The sequence below is a fragment of the Akebia trifoliata genome, chromosome 12 (assembly GCF_017979445.1).
Source record: "Akebia trifoliata isolate Shusen 1 chromosome 12, ASM1797944v1, whole genome shotgun sequence".
Classification (NCBI taxonomy): domain Eukaryota; kingdom Viridiplantae; phylum Streptophyta; class Magnoliopsida; order Ranunculales; family Lardizabalaceae; genus Akebia; species Akebia trifoliata.
The window spans coordinates 13,113,517-13,139,439 of NC_141386.1; the positions used below are offsets into that span (position 1 = coordinate 13,113,517).

At 35.2% G+C, this 25,923-nt stretch overlaps 1 protein-coding gene across 8 annotated transcripts in view; it reads right to left on the reverse strand.

Moving 5' to 3' along the window:
* Positions 1–22,193, reverse strand: part of HBP5 (SOUL heme-binding family protein) — a 45,416-nt gene extending 23,223 nt beyond the window's left edge. For 3 of the 8 annotated variants that reach the window (XM_086417723.1, XM_086417725.1, XM_086417724.1), the window contains exons 1-4: positions 21,722–22,190; positions 13,279–13,416; positions 13,146–13,214; positions 12,963–13,034 (exon numbers count right to left, since the gene is read on the reverse strand). In XM_086417723.1, coding sequence (XP_086273849.1) covers positions 12,963–13,034; positions 13,146–13,214; positions 13,279–13,416; positions 21,722–22,126 — 684 coding nt within the window. In that variant the 5' untranslated portion in view covers positions 22,127–22,190. Of the gene's footprint in view, positions 1–12,962; positions 13,035–13,145; positions 13,215–13,278; positions 13,417–21,721 lie in introns of all 8 variants that reach the window. The other 5 variants (XM_086417728.1, XM_086417726.1, XM_086417727.1 and 2 more) reach the window with 4 other exon arrangements.
* Positions 22,194–25,923: the final 3,730 nt, after the last annotated feature.

Genomic DNA, 25,923 nt, shown 5'->3' on the forward strand with positions numbered 1-25,923 from the left:
CTAAACAAATTAGAAACTAACATGGAAAATGCTCTTAAAGTAAATATGAAAGAGAAGAATCTTTCTAGAACTATAAACTTGTAATAAAACCTACTAGAATTAAAAACTACTAAAGACTCTAACTAGAATTGTAGATGTCTTACATCAAGAACCTTATTCCATGTAAATTTTTTCATATATATATAAGACTCAGGATCAAATATGGTGTCCCATTCCTATAAAATAGGAATGGTGTTTATGTGGCACATTTTAGTTGGGGTTTGAAACACCTTAGACTCCTAGCCAAGCCGTGCATGAAGCCCAATTTATTTATTTTGCAATAAAAAATTGCCACATGGACATCGTTTTTATCTATAGGAATGGGACACTGTACTGGATCCCAACTCTATATATAAATGCTAATTTCCCTAGCTTCATGGTGAGTTAGCAAATCTGATAACCTAGGATTTTATAAAATTATTCTTGAAAAGCATTTACTATTTTTCTTTCCCTATAAAAAAAAAGTAAGGATGTCTTGATTATTATGCAATGTCAATTTTTGTAAATAACTTTTTTTTGTGATTTTTAAGTTTTTTCAAAATTGTCATAGTAGAATAACATTTACATTTTATTTCACTAAAGAAAAGAATATATAATAAATACTTTTAAAGAGCACTTTTTGAATATTTAAGATTGATGAGGTTATAACTCGCTTTGAAACCTCCATATATATGGTGTGGATGTGCCTCATTCTTTGGAATGACCATAAAGACCATGGGCCCAAGCCACACCACAAGCTTGCAATGATGGAATGGTTGTAAGGCTTCACATGTATCTTCATTGTAAATAATTAATGGGAACAACTATGAACAATGCTGCGACACAAAAAGATGACAATGGATCACGTGAACGAGCAACTTGTCTTTTGCTACCTTCATCGACTAAGGCAACATGCCACTCCTAGTTGTGGACAGCCAATTGAAAAGGGCATTTGGCAGTAATGAGTATGAAAAAGATAAATTTTGGTAAGGAGTGTCAGAGAGCTTGGACAAGGCCACCATTACTAGGTGGCTGCATCCCATTCATCTTTTCTTCAGGAGAAAGAGGTATAAATAGTGCAAGAAAAGAAAATAAAGCTCTTATTCCAAAAATTTAGTTGGAACTTGGAAAAAAAAACAATCATTGAATGGCCATATTCATGGTCTAGACATTGATTGGAACTTTATAATTAAAAACAATTTGGCACACAACATGCCATTAAGTCCTTATCCATGCAAATCACTTGAATTTTCATTTTGGTGTTTTACATTTGACTACTATGTAGGGAGGTAATTGTTAAGAAAATAAGTGCAATCGAACCAAGAGGACCAATCGAAATAAATACAAAACAAGATACAATCACACAAACAAACACAAAGATTTTATGTGGCTCCCTCAAGATTGAGGTACATCCACAGATCACACCAATTACACTATGAAGAGAAAATTCACAGTTACAGATTACACCTTTTCACCAAAAATGAGAAATATAAATACCCCAGGAAACCTAAATATGAATGCCTGGCTTGATTATAGTACCTCTTTGTTGACCAATACTAGCTGGCTTCACAAACCACAACAATCTTCCACTTGGAGATTGATCAAGAGTATCTCCCCAAGAGTAACTTATGATTTCCTATGAAAGACTTTAAAGAAGCTGAGTTTTATTCTCGCGGCACCACCGACAGTGAACATTCAATATTACACTCACGATAGCGCTGGTAAAATAAATTATTTGGTCTTCAATTTGAAAATATGACCGTTGGACCTTAACAGTGCCATCGAGAATTGTCCTGGCATCACCAATAGGTGACCGTTAGCCTACAGATCCCTTCATATTTGAACCCCTTGGTTCATTTATGAGTTGGTCAAAATTGAAAGTACCTTTTCTCTCTCCTCATCTAAGTTTGAGAGCATTTTTTTACCATACCTTGCCATAGTTGAACCCACTTTCAACCCTAACAACCTCGTTGTTTGATTCCCCTTCATCCATCCATCCTTCCTTGTTGACATATTGGAGCATACTCTTGGAGTAAGGAGCACAAGGTTATGGAAGAAGTGGAGCTCAAGGACATGAAGAACTTAAGTACCGGATTGAAATATCTATCGAGTTGAGTCGAGTCCTTGTGAGTGGTTTTTGTTTTTATTTTTATTCAAAAAGATACTTGATTCCTAGTCAAAACCAAGCTGTTGTTAGAATTGAGGACTCTAATCAAGAGACATAGGTTGTGGATTTCCTAAAAACAAAATCCATAAGTTTAAGAGAGAAGATATCGTTATAAAATCATAGATTTAGATTTAGTTTAAGGAAAAAAATCTAATTGGAAGGCCTTTAGGTGAACCATAAAGAAATGTACTTTGTAGTGGATGTAGACAAGTTTCCAAACTACTATAAATCTAATGTCTCTATTTCATATTTATGCTTATGCTTTAATTTTCACATGAATGTACTTGAAGGCTTTGCCATGAATGACATGCTTTAAATTTATGAATTTTTAAGTATTTTACTTTATTTAGCATAGCCTTGAGACCTTGATTTGCTGAGCTTGTTGGTGAATAGATCTAGGTGACTTGAACTTGTCATTTGACTTATCTAGAGAACCTAGGAGATTTATAAGGAAATTTTAATTATCCTATTCACTCCCCTCTAGGACATGATACAAATCTTGTAATTTCAGTAACTCCTCTATAACAAACTCTGTGTAGATCATCCTTGTCTTTTAAGCTTGGCGACTAATAGAAGCTGAAGAAGTCTTTAGCATTTCAATAATAACCAACTTCGTTAACATATTTGCAAGATTCATACTTGTGCGAATCTTCTCCAAATTAATTATCCTCTCCTCCAAAGCTGCACGTATAAAGTAATACCTGATGTCAATATGCTTAATCCTCAAATGAAATACTGAGTTCTTCGCTAGGTGAGTTGCACTCTGATTATCACTTTGTAACTTGCAATAATTTGACACCTTAACCAATTCTTTCAAAAGAGATTGAAGTCATATAATTTTCTTGCACGCTTTTGTAGCTATAACATTTTTGCTTCTGTAGTCAAGTGACTAACTAGCATTTATAATCTTGAAAGCTAACTCATTGTTGCACAACGCAATGTAAAGACATAATCTGTTGTGTTATTTCTTTCATCTAGATGTTCCCGTTTTGTTACAATCAAGATACCCCTATAGATTGATTTTTGCTACACCTTAACATAAAGATAAATTTGGCGTACCTCTCAAATACCTCATAATCCATTGCACAACTTTCCAATTCTCTTTACCTAGATTATTTATGAATTTGCTTACAATTCCTACTTCTTATGTTATGTCTGGTCTGATACAGACTATGGTATACACAATACTACCAATTGCTAAAGCATATGGTACCTTTGACATGTATTCCTGCTCTTTATTTGTAGTTGTTTCTTTTTTTTTTTTGAAAACACAAAATGACTTGCTAGAGGAGTAGTCACTAGTTTAACATGAGCCATGTTGAACATTTTCAATACTTTTTCAATGTATTGTACTTGAGATGACCACAATTTTCTATTTTTCTTATCTCTGTTGATCTATGTACAAGAGGTTTTTTTTTGTTGCACCCAAATCCTTAATAGAAAACTCTTAAAAGTTATTTCTTTAGCATTGTTATTATAGCTATATTTGATCATGCAACAAGCATATCATCTACATACAAGAGAATAATGATATATGAGTTATCAAATTCTTGAAATAACAATAATGATCAGTATTACACCTTGTATACCCACTACTAGACATAAAATTATCGAACCTGATATACCATTGTCTAAGTGCCTGTTTCAACCATACGAATTCTTATTAAGATTACATACTAACTATTCCTTCCGTGGTACCTCAAATCCGTATGGTTGTATCATGTAAATATTTTCATTTAAATCATTATACAAAGATTAGTTGTAATGGTACACAACTTTACAACAGGAGAAAAAATCTTTGTATAATTGATACCTATCTTTTGTTGAAATCCTTTTATAACTAATCTGGCCTTGTATCTTTTGGTCCCATCATGCTCTTCTTTTAACTTGTAAGCCCACTTGTTATGCAAAGCCTTTTTGTCATCGGTTGGCTCAAAATAATTCCAAGTTTGGTTTGTGGACAATGAATCCATCTCATCATCCATTTCCTATTCCCACATAACCTTGGTCTCAGCCTGCATAGTTTCATCGTAATACTCTAGTTCACCATTGTCTGTCAGTTGTATAATGTATAGAAGAAATATACCAAGCTGAAATCTTTCCTTGTGTAGCTCTAGTAGATCTTTTAAGTTTACATGGAGAAACATGAGTACGAGGATCTTGAATTTCATCCTATCTATTTTCATCTACCAGTCTAAACACATCCCTAGATTACCATCAAACTCAACATACCCATCATCCCTAAATTTGTAAAAGCTTCTCTTCATTCCACCTTTCCATATACATTACATTTTCATTAAAGATGACAACCTTACTCCTAGGGCTTAAAATAGGTCAATTCGGGCCAAATATGTGCCTACCTATATGCATATTTGGATTTTTAATTCGGATCTAAATCCAGATCCGACTTGGATCCTATTAGCTCAAATCATATCCGATGTTTTTTTTTTTTTTTTTACTTTCATTAAAATCATATCTAGATCTGATCCAACTGAATTAATTGATTCGGGTCAGATAATTTCAAACCATTACAAAGTAATTTATTAAAATATGTAGCTTAAATATGATTTGAACTCAAGACCTCTTTCACATTGAAAAGAAGCTTTGACCACTACACCTAATACTTATTTGTTGATGAATGATAGAATAAAACATATAAAAATATAACATACAACATACAAAATAATATATCATTCGGAAATAGGTGGATATAGGGGTAGGTCCATATACAACTTGTATCCAACTCGGGTCAAGGTACATCAACCCATATCCAACCCATATTTTAATTCGGATATACTGCAAGAAACCAAATCCTTTAAAAATTGAATTCAGATACTTGGATTTTGGATAAAATCCAACCCATTTTTAGCCCTACTTACTCCTAATGACTTTTCAATTTTTTGGATCTCAAAATCAATACGCAAATTATTAATGTTATACCCAATGAAAGTACATTTCCTAGACTTATGATCTATCTTGGTCCTTTCATTAGTGTTAATATGGACATAAGAGGTGCAATCAAACTTTTAAATGGGATAAATTTACTTATTTTCCAATCCAAGCATCTTCGGGTAGACCGAAGTCCAAGTGAGTAAAAGGTCTTGTGTTGATTAGATATGCAACATAGTTCACAACATCTGGCCAAAATGACTTAGGCAACCTAGCATGTAATTCTCATACTCTTGGAGTACTCTACAATGGTTTGGTTCATACAATGATTTGATTTCTAATCCCAATATATGCGCATTAGTCTTCTAACTCATCACTACAATACTTTACACCATTGTCTAACCTCATATGCTTCCATTTTAACCAAGTTTCATTCTCAAACATGGCTTTCCACTTCTTGAATACACCAAATACATCAGACTTCTACTTCATAAAAATAAAAAATAAAAAATCCAAAGCATCTTTGTGTTGTTATCAATGAAGGTGACAAAGTAGCGAGAACAACTAGAAAATAAACTTTGGCCGGCCCTCATCCATTAGTGTGAACTAACTCTAATTTCTTAGATTTTGGAGTTCTTCCAATTTTTGAGAAACTTAAAAGTTTTTTTGATTTCCAAAGATGCAGTCTTCACAAAAGTCAAAATTCTTCTCTTTTAGACCAGATAATTTACCCTTGGAGTACATTACCTTCATCCATTTCTCACCCATGTGTCCAAGCCTACAATTACAATTATTGACATATACACTTGTAGAAGCCATTGTTAGAGAGCTATAGACCCCAGATGTAATATAAAAAGTCCTTTTTTCTTGCCACGGACCACCACCATAAACCTTTTGTTCATCTTCTAGGATTCATTTAAAAGGGTGGTGAGTATCTCCAACTCTACAAACTGTTCTAGTGAAATCAGATTCCTCTTTAGCTGTGGAACATGTCTCATATTTTTTAACTATGAAGACATCCCGTTCGACATATTTATCTATACATCACCCATATCAACAATGCTGCAAGGTTTATTGTCCTCAATATATACTCTACCAAAATCACTTTGGATATAGTTCTTTAGCATGTCTCTATAGAAAGTAGCATGGAATGATGCTTCAAAATCTACTACCCATGTGTCATCGTGTGTGGCAACAAATAAAATCAAAGTATCAAAATCACTATCATCAGGAAGGTTAACAAATTCTTTACCTCCTTAATTTTTTATCTCTACAAGTTTCTTTAGAGCTTTGTAGTCCTTTTTGAAGTGATCATACTTTTCAAAATTTCGAAAATTATCACCTTTTTTTATGTAGGACGTCTATAACTCTAAGTAATTTTATAATTATATTAGGTTTTATTTCTATTTCTACTTCTAGTAGGATTTCTATTTCATAGTTAAGTTAGGTGTTTAATTCCTTGTTAGTTTATAATTTTGTTTTAAATTTATTTTTATTTCTTAGACCGTAATTAGAAGTACTTAGAAGTCTCCACTTTGAGTTTTAATAGGATTAAAAAGTTAGTATTATGTTATAGTTAGGTTAGTAATGTTAATTTTTGATATTTTAGTAGGAATATAAGTTGTTATGATGGAGTTATCTATATAAGGAGTTCAAAATCCGAAAACCAAGAAATAAATCAATAATCAATTCAATTATCTTTTCTCTTCTAATTACCTTTTAGCTTTATACTATATTTTGTTTCAAGTTATTGCTTGTTTATTAATTGAATCTATTGATTCAAATTGATTTAAAGTGTTCCATTGAATACAACCTATAGAATTTATTGATTCACATAACTCCGCTACGTAAAGTGGTATCAGAGCCCTTGCTACGATCTACAAAACATGGATGGTGAAAGTGATTTTATCACATAATCTTATTTAGAAGCTCAATTGGAAGTCAAATCAGAGAAGTTTGAAGAAAGAATCACCAACAAAATTATGATTATTTTGGAGTCTCTTATTCAAGGCATGGTTCTCAACACCATTGAAAAAGAGAAAGGTAATAAACCTTTTAGAGATGAAGACTTAAAGGATTCCCATCATCCCTCGTACAATTCCCCTCATAATTCAGACTGTAGAAACTCTTCTAGAGAAGTAGAATTCTCTCAAAACTAGAACCTTAATCATAATTTTATTTTTGCCCAAACTGTACCACTTGCCATACCTCATACCACCCTCCCTCAACCTTCTAACCATATCGCATCACTCCTATAACCTCAAAATAAAATCCCTCACCCTCCAATAGCCATACGTCCACTCCCACAAAATGTTTCTCCTAACCATCAAAACCCATCAAATAACTTCAATGACCCTTCAACATTTATAATAGCCCTATATATGGATTACATAGATAAATTGGATCCTTATATTACCCCTCCCCAACTAAACATCCCTCTTTTGATCATGATAGACTTCTCCCTAACGTTGCCCAAACTCACCCACCTCCATATTGTAAAGCCAATGCAAGACAGGGTCATTATCACCCACCCACAAATCAACCTTTCCATGATTTTGAAGAGGTTGAACGTGTGGTCATGCATAACACACCCCCATATCCTCGCAACAATGGGCAATAAGAGCGATCTTTTGACTATAGGCTTAAGGTAGATATTCCTAGTTTCAATCTGCTATTGCACATTGAGGATTTTCTTGATTAGATCTCCAATATTTAATGATTCTTCAAGTATATGAAAATTTTAGAGGATAGAAAGGCAAACTTGTGGCTTTTAAGCTAACCAGGACAACCTCCTCTTGGTGGGATCATCTCCAATGAGATTGACCACGTCAAAATTTTTGGCAAGTTCAATCATGGCCAGCTATAAAGCAATTGCTTAAGCAATGATACTTACCACCAGATTACATCCAAACCTTGTTTATCAACATAAAAAATTGTAGGCAAGGGTCTCAAAGTGTATAAGAATATGTTGATGACTTCTCTCGTCTTCTCTGAAGGAATGAACTTCAAGAGAATGAAGACGAAAGTATTAGGCATTTCATCAATGAGTTGAATAGAAGAATTCAAGAGAAATTGGCCACACATCAATACACAAGCTTGCACGCAACCATAAAAAATTCCCGTAAAGGTGAAATCCTTTATGTTTGATTCTTGTCCTTCTTATACCAACATTCAGAGGTCTAACTATCCACAATCTGCCCCCCCCCCATCTCATCAACCTTATCTATCCCATATTTAGTCCTCTTATGACAACAACAACCATGCTTCCAACTCTCAAGCTCCACCTTCACATCCTAAACCTCACCAACCTAATCCCTATGCACAACCTAAGTAAAATAAGTGTTTTAAGTATGGCAAAGTTGGTCATACCTTCGAAGTGTGTCGGAGGACTCACACATTAGTAGTTGAGATTGATTCTTACAATGATGAAGATGATCTTTATATTGATAATGATGCAGTTGTCATATTTGAGGCTTATAAGGAAGACGAAGGTTAACATCTCAATCGTATTATTCACACCTTAATGCCAATACAAAATGTTGATCCTTCAACTTGATATAGTCTTTTCTGAACTACATGCAGTTGTAATCTTTGAGGCTTATAAGGAGGACGAAGGTGAACATCTCAACAGTATTATTCGCACCTTAATGCCAATACAACATGTTGATCATTCAACTCGACATAGTCTTTTTGAACTACATGCAAGGTGCAAGGCAAGTTATATATAATTTCAAGCTACATGGTTGATACACTCAATCTATATACTACGCAATACCCTACACCTTATTCTATAGGTTCGGTAAATGATGAATGTGACAAGCCAATGCTCTATTTCTTTTTGCATTGGACACTATAAAGATGATGTTATTTATGACATCATCCCGATGAGAACATGCCACATCCTCTTGGGAAGGCCTTGTCTTCATGATAATAAAGTTACTTACTAAGGCAAAGTCAACACCTACTATTTCATGCATAATGGTATCAAATTGATCTCACACCCTTCCCATTCAAATCTAAGGCTACCCAACCAACCAAGGAGAATGAAACATGCTTTGTTTCTACCAACATCAATGAGGACTTAAAGGAAACAAGTCAAGTGCTCTCGATGGTAATGCAACCTTCCAACTGATACCTTCCTACTCAAGTTTTTCTTCAAGTACAACTTCTCCTTGACGAATTCTTTTATGTTCTTCCTTCAGAAATATCGAATTCATTATCACTTATGATGACTATACAATACCACACTGATTTGGTACCCGATACAAGTCTCCCAAATTTATCTCGTTCTGGAACGAGTTTGAAAGAATATGACATATTGAAATAACAACTAAAAAACCTTTGAAACTTCTACTAACAAGTATAAAATCGGTGTCGATAGAAGATAAAGAGGTATGAAAAAGGAAACTTGTTCATGGGTTATCTTAGTAAATATCATTTTCCTGTTAGAACTAACAAGAATAAGTTGAAAAAAATTGATTCATATCTTGAATAAGATAAACGATAATGTTTATGTGAAGAATTTGCCTAATCATAAGCAATGGTTAATTATATTCTCTTATCTAAGTTTGAAAAACGGATATCACTAGAAATGGATTAGAACAAGGGATGAATAGAAAAAAAAGGCCTTCATGAACAACTTGAGGATGAGTTTTTTCAAAGAAAATAGGCATGATGTAGGACATCTACAACTCTAAGTAGTTTTTTAATTCTATTAGGTTTTATTTTTATTTCTAGTAGGATTTCTATTTCTACTTCTAGTAAGATTTCTATTTCATAGTTAAGTTAGGAGTTTAATTCCTTGTTAGTTTCTAATTTATTTTAAATTTAATTTTATTATTTAGACCATAATTAGAAGTGCTTGGAAGTCCCCAATTTGAGTTCTAATAGGATTAGAAAGTTAGTATTATACTATACATAGGTTAGAAATGTTAATTTTTGATAATATAGTAGGATTACAAGTTGTTATGATGGAATTATCTATTAAAGAGCTTCAAATCCGAAAATCAATAATCAATTCAATTATCTTTTCTCTTTTAATTACTTTTTAGCTTTGTGCTATATTTGTTTTAAGCTATTGCTTGTTTATTAATTGAATCTATTGATTCAAATGGTTTAGAGTGTTCTATTGAACATAACCTATCGAATCTATTGATTCACATGCTTCCGCTACATCATTTTTCCAGTGATATTCTTGACTTTCTCCTTTTCGAACTTAAGCGATCTTTACCTTGGTTTCCTCTATTGAACTTCCTTCCATTTTCCTCAATGCTCAAGGCATCACTCGAAGCATCAGCTAATCTTGAAGATTTCCTATGAGCTTTCTTATTTAAGATGAAGCCAACAATATCATCAAACTTCAATTTACTAAATCTAGAAGAATTACTCACAATTATTACCAGATTATCCCAACTATCTAGTAATTCAGATAAAATCAGTAGGGCCCTAGTTTCATCTTCAAAGGTAATCCCAACGGATTCCAACTATGCTGTGATAGTATTGAATTCATTCAGATGCTCAACTATGCTACCATTGTCGGCCATCTTCATGTTGAATAATCTTTTCATCAAGAAAATGTTTTTTGAGGCAAAGGGTTTCTCATACATCCTTGACAAAGTGACTATCAAATCTATTGTAGTATTTTCCTTAAATATATTGAAAGCCACAGATGGAACGAGAGATAATTGAATAGTACCTAGGGATTTTTTATCGACAATCTCGTAGTCTTCATATGTCATGTTTGTCGGTTTATTCATTTGTCTTCCTATATCCCTTTAAAACCAAATGATGAAAATTGAAGAATTGAACGCAACCATATAGATAAATGGTTGGCATCCCATGTCTTTGTTGTTGAACCGGCCAAATGCCATTTGGAAAATTTTTGCCAAATCTATTACAAGATAACCCATGTTCAAACATTAAGAAGATGAAAAGATATCAAAATTTCCATACAACATTGAGGATGTGGAAGAAATCCTTGAGCCATGGATTCAAGACAATTGTCATCCGCTTGCCACCAGTAAAATGTGAGCTATCCCCCTCGAAAGGAATGGGACTCGAAGTTTTTTCCATTTACATTGGATTGTAGGCAACCATCAAAGAGTTTCAATTTGTTATGAAACATTTTTTTCATAAAACAAGCCAACAAAAAGCCACAACTATTATCACGAAACATTGACAATTGATAAGTGGAACAATTGGGCAAGTTATAATGTTGGACAACCTAACGATCGCCAAAAAGGAATTCATAATGTAGCTATAAAAATCATATTCCCTTTTCAAAAGAGACTCCTATCGAAGAGTGAATGTCTTTGCGTGCCTTACTTGCAAATGTTTCAATTTAAGCGATGTTGCATGAAATATGGAAATAGGGGTGATGCAACACCCTATCTTAGACATTAATCACTAATGGGTCGTTATTTGTTGATTTCACCCCAATCAATGACAAAGATGCCATTTAGCCAAGGAGAGATCATCCTTTTCCTTGGAACCATTCTTTAGAAATACCCTTTTTAGTAAAAGTGGGGAATTCCACGTGGTTTGACACATAATTGAGAAAATATTCTCACACTCATATTTGCAAAAATGAAGGATAGAAAAACGTCTAATAGTAAAGATATTGTTTGCAAGCTTCAAGTCCTCTTCAAAAAATGAATAGTGATGGTTACTGCCAAGGAAAATAGGGCAAGTACGTTTGATGTTGTTGAGAAAGCTTTATCTCCAATGGAGGTAGAAATTCAATAGGTGGTCAATCCTTTCAGATAGACGTCCTTTGTCCACTGCCATTCCCATGACCCTTGGTCCCTGGTTTACTCTAGAAATAACGCCCATCCATCTAGCAAAGTTCGTATACTTCAACTACTCATTCTTTGTTATTTTACTCAAGTCAGGGTTGGGGTTCCTCTAGACAACCACTTGAGATAACCCTAGATCTTCCAATATCACTTACTCGGCATGGGCAAGCCTTTAGTCCTCTTTATTTATAAAGCCAGAAACGGACAAACCTATGAAGAGGCCCACGTCTTCTAAAGTAATGGCAATTGGCCCTATTAACAAACAAAGGTGTGCATATTGTTGCATTACCTCGACATACCACTAACAAATTTGAGCAGATTTTTTTAAATTTCTAGTCTCATATACAAGCACAAATGTCATATATGCCCACTGACTTTAGTTTCTTCATTATCTAAGCATCTTATAAGGTGTGTAGCACCTAGATTGCATAGTGCTCAGAAAATTATGAATATGGAAGGAAAAATATTGGAAATGATGTCATATCCTCTCTCCAAATTAAGATGAAGAAATAATATATTTAGGCTTGGCCTTGTCGATGTCAAGAGCTTACCTCGATGGACAGGTTGTAAGGATTTCTTGGCACCATCGCCGTAAATTTCTAAGATGTTGACGACGGACAGTACATCGCTCCAAGGGAAAAAGATGATGGGGGATTAGGTGTACAAGCAACTTGTTTGCTACTTTCTTCATTTGAGGTACCTCTCCCTGACGCAGACAGCCAATTGTAAAGTAGTGTGCAAAAGTAACAAGTATAAGGATAGGCAACTTTTGGTAAGGAGTGTCTGAGAGCATGGAGAGGAGTCATCATTGCCATGCAGCGACCCCCATTTTTGTCTCACTTAAGAGAAAAGGGCTATAAAAAGTGCAAGAGAAGAGAATATGAATTCTTCCAAAAAAAACATTGGTTGGAACCTAGAACAACAAAAGTTGTCATTGAACCACTATATTCATGATTTCCTTAATGATTGGAATTGTCTAAGAGCATTTACCATGAAACATGTCGAAGTCCTTATCTATACAAGCCATTTGTCCGTGTATATGTATGAGTGTGATTATTGCAGCAATGTATCTTTCTAAAGAGGGAAATATGTACCTCATAATTTGCAGCTCTTTTTAGTATTTGATATCTTGGTGATTCCAAATCTGGAGTCTTGTAAATTCGCAACTAAGAAAAAGTAAAAACTATCATAAGATATATGGTTCAAAGGACTATATATATATGCACTAAAATTAGATCTAAATAATTTGGTTTTGTTAATAAGTAGAAATTTAATACCTGCTTTATAACATCCCATAGACCTTCTAGAGAGAAATAATCATTTTTCTCTATCGAGTCCCAGATATCCTACATCAAAATAAATAATTAATACTTCATAAACTTTAATGTAGTGTGAACAAGTGAACCTTACCACATGACTGCAAAACTTTTGAGTATCTGGGTTGATGCCCATGATAGAGGTCCCAGTGAATATCAACTCTGGTTTCCAAGGTAAGAGAATGAATTTCATCACCATAGTCCACCTTGTTGTTATTTCATAAGGTCCTGTCTATAACATCAATTAATCAGAGAAGCACAAGTATGTAACACTAGTTCAAGTAAACAAACACATGTTGGAAAAAATTTCACTTTTTATTTTTGCACCACATTGATTCATATTGAGTGAAAACCATTGTAGCTATTTCTATTGGCAAATTTGAGGAATAATTGTCTCTATAAGAGTCTTTACTTTTAGAAAATATTTTTTCTAAAAACTTAGCCCCTACACCTTTCGTGCTTAGTGTGTTGAATCTCATGAACATGACTCAACTTCTTTAGCCCTTAAAAGTAAAATCTTTTTAAACTGTTTTGTGTGAGTATTCATATTAGTATACTTTATAACTTCTTACACATCTATCATGCTATAATTCCTATGCTCTTATTTGTATATCTTTATTATCTTGCTAGTATGTTATGCTTAATATTTCAATAGTAAATAATTTTGACATTTATTTTTCAAATAGTTGTTCTTTATAGTTAAATCTTTTACAACTATCACGTGTGTGTTTGAGCATTCATTAGCATATTATTTGCACATGTATGCATGTTACGACACTGATTCATTTGGTTATATTTTTATGTGTAATTATACTTTATAATAATATTATTTTTGGTATGTCTCGATTTTACTTTCATCATGCATTTTGTTATAATAGTTACATTTATTGCTTGCATGCCTATTGCTTTTCCCCTATGCTTATTGGTATATGTATTGTATCAACATTGGGTTGATTATGCCCTTTGTCAAATATTTATAAAAAAAGGGGAGAATGTAGTTTTCACCCGTGTGTACTATCCCAATTGACTTCTATAGGTAAATCATTTAGGAGAAGCAATATTTAAGGGGAAGCAAAACAATTAGAATCTTAGATTTTTATATTTAAAAACTTTTGTAAGATTCTAATCAGGTGTAAGTTGTGTTGGTCATTTTGGGAATGTTTCCCAGTTTATTTGGTCTAGCTTAGGATTTTATCTCATAATTGACAAAAGGGGATATTGTTAGTTTCATATTTTTTCAATCTCGAGACTAATGTCGAGTGTCAGATCAGTTTGCATTTGAAGACGTATGAAGACTTCGATAAAGTCATTCAACCTCACGAACTTTGACAAAAAAACCCCCAATGTGTGTGAACAAAGCCTAAAAGGTAATGAAACCACCTAGACCTTTATCCAACACTAAGATGGTTATTAGGTCGACCCATATTATTTTGGTAAACCAATTTCTCGACCCTTTCATTCATCGAATCTTTCGAGAATCAAGAATGATAAAAAAGGGGACATTAGAAATTTGACCACCCTAAGATTATTTGGGGGCCTTATATGGACAAGATATATTGCACTTACGAACCCTTTCATCACCAGACTTTCCAAGAACTCGTTTTGGTTTGAAATGGCAAAAAACGTATTTTGATACTTTTATCCCCTTAGGCCATGGCCTACCCCTTGGTGATAGTTTGGGGACCTTCTACTAAGTAAGATCTATAAGATCCCTGAATGGTTTGTCAATCAGAGCTTCTATGAAAAAGTTATGGTCAAAATTACCAAGAGTGGCATTTTGGTAATTTTCACAGTGCCACCGATGGAACTCACGATGGCTCCTGACACTGCCAGAAGTAAGTACCCAATGATCATATTTTGGACTGTTGATCCTCCGGTGCCGTCGGTAATGACCCCGACACCATCGATAAGTCTCGAAAAACCCTTCAAACGTTTATAAAGCTAATTTCTTGAGTTCATTTGTGGGTTGGATCATTGACTAAAGAAGATTGACTCTCGCCTATCCCTTCTTAGAGAGCATTCTATACACCATTGGAGGATTATATCTTAGTTGAATGCACCTCAACCCAAGCAACCTACATGATAGCTTAGTATAAGGTGAGCCTACCCTCAACTTATGTAGATTTCTCTCTTGATCCCACTCCCACCATTAAATCCTTTTCCTGCACACACATTCGTACATTTATGGAGCAAGAAGCAAAGGGAGAAGATATAAGGAGTGATCATAAGGATCTGACAAATTCAAAAGCTTAATTAAAAGATTCAACAATCGAGACTCACCTGTGAGCTCAAAGACTTGAAGAATTCAAGATCGCCATTAACAAATATTAAGCATTGAGTGAGTCCTTATTATTTTGATTTTTTATTTTCAAATTTATGTATGAGGTTACTTGGTTCGGCCCTCAAAAATCAAACTCTTGTTAGAATTGAAGATTTATGACAAGAGTAGAGGTTCGTGAGTTTTCGATGAACAAAACTTATAATTTCCGGAGGATACATTCTCTCGATCTTAAGGTTTTAGAATTTAACTTAGGTATAAAAATTCTATGTAAAAGGTTCAAGGTGAACCATATACTTCTTTGATAGTGAACACCAAGTTCTTAGGTAAGAACTTTGGGAGTGGATGCAGGCGCGTTACCGAACCACTATAAAATACTTGTCTTATGTTTGTAAAAATTCCTCTATCAATTTATACTTAGATGAATGCATGCCATGAATGAGTATTATGCTATGTATAATATTCCATGAATGTTTAGACTCTAAGTAAACCTCAATTGCATTGCAAACTAAAGCTAAGTCATGAAAATGGATGTAGGCATATTATCGATCCATTAGATATCTTATGTCTTGTGCATGTTTTCATAATTTGGCAATTTACACTTGAATGTTTTGAGTATCATAAGATGCCATGAATGCCAAATAGGTAAATCCTATATGAATGAACCATTCAATGACATGACAAAATGAATGTTTAAATTCCAAATGTATATCATTAAATGCAAATTAGAGACATGAGTACAAAATCGAGGCTAGGTGAGTGACTTAGAACACATAGTCTAATTAATCAATCAAAGTTAAAATTGTATAAATCGAATGAAATTTTAATTATCCTATTCAGCCCCCTTTAGGACTAGATATGGTATGAAGCTCGGAATTTTCACCTACAATCTAGGATAATCCCTAATTTATTCGATATCTAGCATATAGTATTTCAACTAAATACCGAATATTTTTGGATTCAAATCTTGTGTTGTATTCAATTTGTTATTTTTACTTCTAAGGTTTGAGATTGGGTTATTCTCATTTTCCTTCATTGACCTCAGATATTGGTTTTGCTTATCTCCAAACTCGACTCACTTACATTTTTTTATTGGACTCTTCGCCATGTCTGACTCAGAATATATCACTCTTCTTTGGGTTCAAATTATTATAATACCATGTATCGCAATCTAATACGTTTACAAAAATAATCATCCACAATTACCCCTCTTGAGGGTTCAGATTTTATTTGGATCCTTGAGACATCGAGTATAGTACTGATGAAGTATGGTCTTCTTTTATTTGATTTTCTTGTTAAATCCTATATTTATTGGCCCTCAAGAATCTAAGCGACATAATGAAGGTTCTATACTATGTCGAGGATGAGGCTACATCGTTCGCGAAATCGAAGAACATCATAGTTACTACTCCTACCACGTATCAGTTTCTCATTCATTCATTCCGCACATGTGTTCGAATTGGTCTCCTCGATCATTGCGTCTCGTTAATGCCGCGACCATCCCATCATTACCTTATCTTTCTATGCTATCTTAGTTGTTCATTTTAGATCACAGATCTAGACGTTTTCCTGTCTATAAGTACTCCTCAATCCATTTTTCTTTATTTTTTAAGCTTGTTCTTGCATTCTCTTTTCTTTTTCATTTCTTCTGGTCTTTTTGGGCTTCGTTCATTTTTCTTCTTGTTTTTGCTTTCTAGTTTTTGGTACTATTCGGTAAAGCATTCATCCAATTTCTTTGTGAGGTCAAAAAAGTCGTCTTACTCCCATCGTCTTTGTTTCCCCATGTGCCCTACCATGGTTGTGATAAGGGATGCCTACGATATCCCTGAAGAGGTTGGGACCCTTTTTTACTGAGGAACCCTCTTTTTGCATGACCTTTTTTAGAATACCACAGCGATACTCTGGGGACAATTTAAAGCTAGCCTTCAAGTTCCTTTTAGTTAGTTGTTTTGGGAGGTTTTATAATACTACATGAGGGCCTCGATTCAGATGAGCAGTAACTTTTACCGAGTTATGTACACTGTTGAGTAGATCAATGCTTAGCTTGATGAAGGTGAAAATCTCAAGTTGCTGGATATGCCATCTTTCTTTACCCTCAAAAGGGTGGGAGGAAGGACTTCTTTTACCTGACCAAAAGCAGAGGGAAGGAGCCCTTTTTTGTCCTATCTAATTCAAATAAGGACTGGTTCCTTTTTTTGATCAAACTTATCGGAGGGTGTGTGTACGCGGTTGGGGATGAAGGTCCTCATCTCTCCTTCAACACTTTCAATTGTGGCGGTAATTTTTCCAACCTTTCTGATTTTCCTTTTAGTCAATCTTTTTCCTTATATTCTAATTTGGTTAATTTTTTTTATTTTCTTAGATCTGCAAAAATATGAGAGTTTCGAACTCAACGATTATCGCAAATCTTCCTTTTATCGTGCCTTATATGATCGGGTTGCTAACTTCTTATCTTCCAAAAGAGACGAAGAAGATGATGTTGTGAGGATGAGCTCTCTTGGGCCTCTTCAATACCTACTGGACGAGGAGGAAGAAGACCATGGTGACATGGTTTTCATCCATCCGAGGGCCCTAACTGATGATTTCAACACCGAGTCGAATATCCAAGTGAATCGATCTACTCCCTCTTTTGCTGCCACCGACGCTACCGCTACCAAGAAGGAATCCTGAAAACCTTATAGAAGCTAAAGAAGGGCACTTTAGAAAATGTTGTGCCTACGAAGGTAGTCCTTCCCATGGAAAAATGAGGGGTTACGACCTGTCCTTCTTCATCAACTACCTCGACCCCTACTGAAGAGTAGGGCTCAAGGGGTTCCGAGCCTTTGGGGACCCCTTGGTTAGTCATTCCCAAGGTCAATGATCTTCTAACCGACCAATTAACAACTCCCAGGTTGTGAGGGTGCTAATGGAGGTAGCTTGCCTTCCGAAAAATCTAGCCATGACTGGTCAGAGCCTCACTAACAATCCTTCAGAGTTTTTTTAACAATGTCTTTTGAGCTTTGGTTGTGGTAATCTTTTTACGTAAACAATTGCTTTTCTATTTCATTTGTCATTTTTTCTTGTTTTTTGTTAATTTTTTTCTTCGTAAGTCCAACATGGACTATCCAGGCTTGATCAATTCTGAGATAGTATTATTTTGGACAAAAAGAAAGCTTAGGCAATCGGCCTAATGCTACTAAAGGAAAGAGAAGGCCTTTGGGCTCAACTCAAAAAGAGCAAGCAAGAGCTTGAAACTTTTAATTGGGCTCAACTCAAAAAGAGCAAGCAAGAGCTTGAAACTTTTAAGTCCGAGCTTTGATCGACCATGATGTCTCTGTTTAAAAATAGGTCGACTACTCGGAGGCTAGATGAGAGAGGGCCTTAAATAAGGTCGAGGCCAAACTTGAAAAGGTTTAGAAGACTTCTCCTGAGAAAGTTTCCCTCTCCTCCATCCAACCAAGTGTTATTGACCCGAAGACTCACTTTGTGATCTTGAACATTGTTGATGTTGAGGGATTTTTTCATTTCAGCACTGCCAATACTAGAGCTACTCTTTCGGAGATTTCAAGTGGGCTCGATTTCGAGATCGCTAGGTTCGAGGAAATGGCTATGGAGAAAACTCCACCTATCAACCCCCACAACCTAATATCTTATAGTTTTCATTTTGTTTTTTTCTTTTCATTTCATGTAATCTTCATATTAACGAAAACATATTTTGTGGACTCTTTATGTCTTGGACCTTCCATGCTTAAGCATTTATGTTTATTTTATAAATATAAAATCACTTAGTTATAAATCGACCCCTTTATGGTCGGTCTTGGTTCCCCTTATGAGCCAAGGCATTTCGTTGTAACCGACCCCCTTATCATCAGGCTTGGTTCCCCTTACAAGTTGATGCTTTGCATTGTAAACCGACCCCTTTATGGTAGTGCTCGGCTTCCCTTACAAGCCAAGGCTTTTCATTGTAAACCGACCCCCTTATGATCGGGCTTGGCTCCCTTCACTAGCCAAGACAGCTTTTCTTACGAGCAAAGGTTTTGCACTGTAAACCTACCCCTTATGCTCGGGCTTGGCTCCCCTTATGAGCCAAGGATTTTCATTGTAAATCGACTCCTTATGATCGGGATAAGCTCCCCTTATGAGCTAAGTATTTTCGTTGTAAACCGACCCTTTACAATCGGGCTTGGCTCCCCTTACGAGCCAAGTTTGGCCCTTATGTTTCATCGATTCTTCTACCATTACATACTTTTCGACTTTTAGGTTGAGGTCTTCGAATTGTGTGGGGTCTATCTTGATTAGTGATTCATGTAGTCGAGTTCCCAAAGTCACTACCGTCATATACATTACTCATATGATTTTCATCAAGGTTTTTTTTACTAATACTAGCCTTGTTTTGAATTGATAGGGAATGCTCAAATTGACTCCCTCGTATCTTGTTTCAAGTGGAACAAGGCATTCATTCTGACCTTCCTCTTCTGATTGTGAATAAACTGCATGACGAAGACTTCCTCAAGCTCATAAAAGTAGTTGATTGACCTTGAAGGCAACCTATAGAATCATCTGGTTCTGATAATGTAGGATGTGGTCCAAGGGATCCTTCGTTCCATCGAACTCTTTAAACTTTAGAGGATGAAAGGTCCTTGATGGAGTGGTTGCTAGGATTGCAAGGGAGAACGAAGTTTTTTGGAGCTCCTTAATGACTCCGCGAGCAAGTCGGTTTGTGTCCCTCCCCCGACTATTCTTGTCATATTTTCTTTGGAGCAATTCCTCAATCTCTTCCCATGTCACAGGGTTTTGAACCTCCAAACTCATTCATGTGTGTGCATTTTTATTGAATTCGAAGTTCGCTCAAATTCTATTAACTTGATTTCTTCATGAAGGGGGCCACTCTACTACTCCTCCTTGCTCTTTAGCCCCCCCTTGTTTTTATCACTTTGAGAACATCTATCTCAATTGCTCATTCTCCCTCCTGACTGCTTGAATCTCGTTCCTTTTGTTGTTGGAGTCCCTGCTGCATCTCCGTTCTCATTTCAATCAGCAAGAATTGTGTTACTTGCATTGGGTCTTGTGGAACTGGTGGAGGTTTTGTTGGTGATGAAATTTTTGCCTCACCAATTCCTTCTCGCCTTATTCTCATCATCTCGTCGTTTCTCTTTGTATCGATTCCCACGGACAATGCCAAATTTTAGATGCAATTTCTTGCATTACATCGAGATTCTCTTCACCGTTATAGATTTGGTTTTTCTTGATCCTAAGTGTGCCTGCAACACAACCACTTCGACGACCAAGTCAGATTTAAGTGTAAAATTGATCAAAGTTTCAATCTAGGAGAAAAGGCCCCCTCTTAATGTCTCTGCCTTTTGTATTTATAGAGGTGAAACCCTAGCCTCTATGTTTCCCTGGTGATGTCATCTTCCTTCCAAATCGGAAATGAGACCCTACTTGGAATGTATCTTATTATGGACTATGTCTATATTCGCCGAATCAAATTTGCAACGAACTCCTTGCAATCAAGGATAATCCCTGATTTATGGAATATCCAGCAAATAGTATTTCAACTGAATCTTGGATATTTCTGGATTCGGATCTTGTGTTTTGTTCAGTTTGTTGTCTTTGGTTCCGAGGTCCAAGATTGGGTTATTCTCATTTTCCTTCCTTGGTCTTGGATATTGGATTTGCTTATCTTTGGACTCGACTCACTTACCTTTTTTGTTGATTGGACTCGATGCCACGTTTGACTCGGAATAGATCACTCTGTTTCGGGTTAAGATAATTATAATGCCACTTGTCGCAATCTAATACGTTTACAAAAATAATCATCCACAAGGCAGATGGGCCAAACAACGGTAAAGCTGTGGGGGGAAAATGAAAAAAGGAGAAGTAGAGCTGGAATAGAGGATACTCATATCGGGCAAACTCAAATGAATACTTCATTGATTAAAAAATAAATAAAAATAGTTCATTAATTTTCTTATAATCTATTCAAAATTATCAAAAGCGTAAATAAGAAAAAGGAGAATAACCGAATCAGGAGAGAAAAAGTTGAAAATTCGGAAAATGATAGATCACACATTTTAATTCAAAATGATAATAAATAAACCTCTTTCAGAATTAAAATACTGTGTAAGTGGGGAAAAAATTTACTCAATTTTATAAAGGAAAATAAACTTTAGAATTTTACTAAAATTAATAAAAGCAGAAAGAATATTTACTTATTTGGGAAATTTTCAATTTTGATAAAGAAAAACATGAAAGAAGAAGAAGAAGAAGAAGAGAGTACCTGTCTGACCGAGTGCAACTGGAAATCTGGCCTGAAAAGTCTCTTCAAGAGCGCAATGTTGAAAAGATATCCACTAACGGTATCATGTTTAGTGATTGGATCACGGAATCTGACCTTTTCGTCGTACATAGTTCGATCAATTCCTTGATCATCAAAAAGATGTGGGAGATCATCATACAAAAAATCAACCAGCCTGTTTACGTCTACTGTTGTTTTTTGATCTACTAAACTTAGTTTAAGACTCCACTTTATCAAATTTTCATTACCAGCCATCTTTCCAATTTTGGAAATTCTGTATTTAGGGAATGAAAATCCCACATGTTTTAGGGAGCTTAGTTGCTGTGATCTGACGACACACATATTGGGAATTGGCCGGAAAGTATGGTGGGTAAGATATATAGCCATCTCTCTCTCTCTCTCTCTTTCTTGTTTTCTTTACGAGTTGGAGAGTATACAAACCTTAGCCGCAAATCACTGGTTGGTCTTCGTTTGTGGAAGGTATGGGAAGAATTCGGTTCCTGTATGTCAAGAAGTTGGTTTACAACTCAACTACTGCCCTCGTCGCAAGCCACGTAGCACACTCTTGCATACCCACTGAAACATCTATGTTTTACTCACTATTTGGTAGACTTCAAAGCCTATATCAGTCAAGAAGTTAGATTTTTTGGGTGGGATAGGATTAGTTTTATAGGGCTTGATTGGCACCTCACAATTATATGACAATGAGACTGATCTTGTGCAGGGCGAAATCACCAATATTTGAGAGAAAATTCAAGTGCTTTTAATTAGAGATTAAATAAAAAGGTATTTAGGTCATTTCTCATTTATTTATGAGAAAACACCAAAATCAAGTGATGGAATGCCATCAGCTAGAAACCAATACGGTATCTCAAATATTTACCAAAATGCTTACATGCCTCTTTGACCTCGGTCTTCTTCAATAGGCAAATGTAAAATGACCTTATTACCCCCATTTTTAATTTGAAATTAGAAACCCTTCAAATCCTCTTCTCAACATCAGTCATCATCAACCTCCTAGATAATTTTTTTTACACCCTAATTTTCAACATTAAATTTAACCATTTCAACCTTTAAATCTAAATAATATGATAGGCTTTTTGAACTAGAAGATGATGGAATTTTTATAGAAAATTATAATGTATCATACAAGGAATTAAAGCAATGCTTAAAAGGATGGTTCAAAATAAATTAATTTTCTATAGAGACTAAAGTGTTTGAATATGAATGATTTTAGGGGGAAAAAAGATTTTTTAGTTACAAATAGAACGTAATGGTATTTTGATTATTCTAAATTCTAGAAAAGAAGAAATTCTCAAAAAGGTCATGGGCTTAACACATACTGTAGACACCCCAATTTGAACTGGCCCTCACTCGAAAGGGTCCAAAAATGTTAGATTTTCAACAAAATTTGTCAATGGGCTTCAAAGGCCTAAATCATTGAAAAGTGACATTTTTATCGAACTGAGGTTCTTAAGACCCCCTAAGGGTCTAATGAGCCCACAAAAAAGAATTGGCGTACCCCACTTTGCTCTCGAAACCCAAAATACTCGATTTTCAATAAAATTTACCAACGGGCCTTCAAGGCCCAATTTGTCAACATGTGGCATTTTGACCAATCCGATGATTTCCAAAACCCCTAAAAAGATGAATAGATATAAAATGAGATTTGAGATATCTACCACCTTCCTTACCTTTCACCGCTCCACTCTCGAATAAAAAATACCCCAAGCCCAATACTTTAAAGTCCACAAACCACTATCCATATCCAATCCACATCAATACCCATAACTTTAACCCATAAACCATTATCCACGTCAACCAATCACCCTTTGATCATCAAAGGGGACATATGTTATTACCCCATCTCACCTCCCTTATCCAACTACCTACCCATCTTACCCATCTCTAACACAACCAACCACCCACATCACAACTCATATCCCTTATACCCTAACCCATCACCTTTCTCTAAATACTCCACCAACTCACATCACAACCCACGCTTACCCTCATCATTTCTTAAAAATCCACTTCTATAAACAAAACCTACACCCCTCATCTCCAATCCAACACTCCTTCTTTCCAATCAATTCATCTAAATCACCTCATCTCTTTTTTTTTTTTTTTGCCACATGTTATCATCCCCTCAACCTTCTCAAAAATCCAAATACCTAACCCCTTACACAACCCATTCTCCTAATCTAAGCACCTCACCTCTTCAACCAACCTAACACACAATCCAACACCTAAATCCTTACACCCCCATTCTCTCCATCTCATATCACTCATCTCATCTCATCAAAGACTCTACCCAAATGGATTGGGTAAGATCCAAATCATTTGGATCAAAACACTATCCATTTACCTTCATTACACAACTACCCTCCTTTCCACTCTAAATTTCATACCCCCCACCTTTAAAATTTATGCTATTCTCTACTCTCCCAATAATGTACCCCACTATATCTCTAAAGTAACCCCTAAACATCTATAAATACCCCCGTCCTCTTTCCAAAATGGTGACTAATTCTCCCCTACCAAATCTCATATAAGAACAAATCTTCTCTAAATTATCTTCTTTTATTACTCTCATACTCTCATATACTCTTAAAAAAATTTACATTATCATAAATTACTAAGGACTTAACTCAAGAAGACATAGAAGAATAAGAAGAAGGAAGAAAAGAAAAACAACTTTGAAACTTCAAGGTGGGTCAAAGGATCAATACCCTCCATATCTCTCTTTCTACCCTCTTCATATCCTTCTTTTACTATCCTTTTCCTTTCTTTAATTTTTACTCCAGAAGGACTTAGGATGTAATGCTCCCCCTCCCTTATCTCCGATAGATCAGATTTCGATTCGGTTGAAAGTATAAGGGTTGTAATCACTTTCAAAATAAAATCAGTTTTAAATCCTTAAACTGTTTTGAGGTAATCGGTATGTGGTTTCTTTTCAACTCATGAGAATGAACCCTCAACCTTAGCCCATATTTTTTCAAATCACATGTAGTTCTCAAGGAAAAAGTTTATAAGGATCATCTCCATCAATAGGATGATCCTATAATCAAGCTAAAAATAAATCCCTACTTAGGGTATAATTTATCGACACGTGGCACTTTATTTTTATTTTGTATTTTCGAACAAAATGATAGAGTTGAGTTGAGGTTACCGCCACTTGACGGGAAGAAAAGGGTGCCTAACACCTTCCCTTTTCTCAAATCGAGCCGCTTACCCCGATCTCAAGGTTAGATTAGTACCTTATCCATCGAGAGTCACTAAACGTCAAAAATGGTAATTTTCCTAAAAATGTGCATTAGTTGACCATTCACACCCACTTACAATATGAATGGTAACGACTCCAAACCTAAGTAGAAGTGGCCCTCGTAATTGAAAATCATTTATCTACACATACAATATCCAAATTTGACAGAAGGGGTGTCTATATCACTCAGAAAAATTTGGGAGGGAGAAGGGAGGATAAGATAATGAGGTATGGTATCAATTTGAAAACTAAGGTGGGGGTCTCTTTAAAATCCAAAGAAGTGAAAAAAAATCTCTAATCACCTAAAACATTAAGGGGAAAGGAGGGGATGGGGGCAAAAATGGAATGAGGTTGAGAAGAGGGTGGTAATAAGGTTGAAGGTGGCCTGTAACGAATTGAAAACACGGAGTGCTATTCAAATTAACAAAAAAAATACATGATTTTTGAAGCTAACCAAAAAAATGAGGGGGCAAAATTCCCCCTAGCCCTTTATTGGCTCTATCCTTGATCTTGTGGTTAGTTTTGTGATTATGCAAGTGTCAAAAAAAATTTACAACCTATCTCGAGATACATACAGCAGGATTGCAATTGATTTTAATGAGAAATGGTGATATAGATCTAATTATACTCAGTTAATAGAGTAGTTTTCTCTGATTAATAGTCAATTATAAAATATTAGTGATGTGTGTGTAGCTTTCCTCTCTCCGAACTTCGTGCTTAATCGATTGCGAAGACTGTTTTGATAGTGATTTTGTTGAGCTTGATCTTTTCTAAGATCTTTGTGTGAATTTCTTCTCTCCAAACTTTGCGTTTGATTATTTTAGAATTATTTCTTAACGTCTGAAAAGGGACTTTAGACTTATGTTTTTTAATTGAAGTCTGAGTCTCTTTTGAAGAACCTTTCTGTATTTCTAGAAGA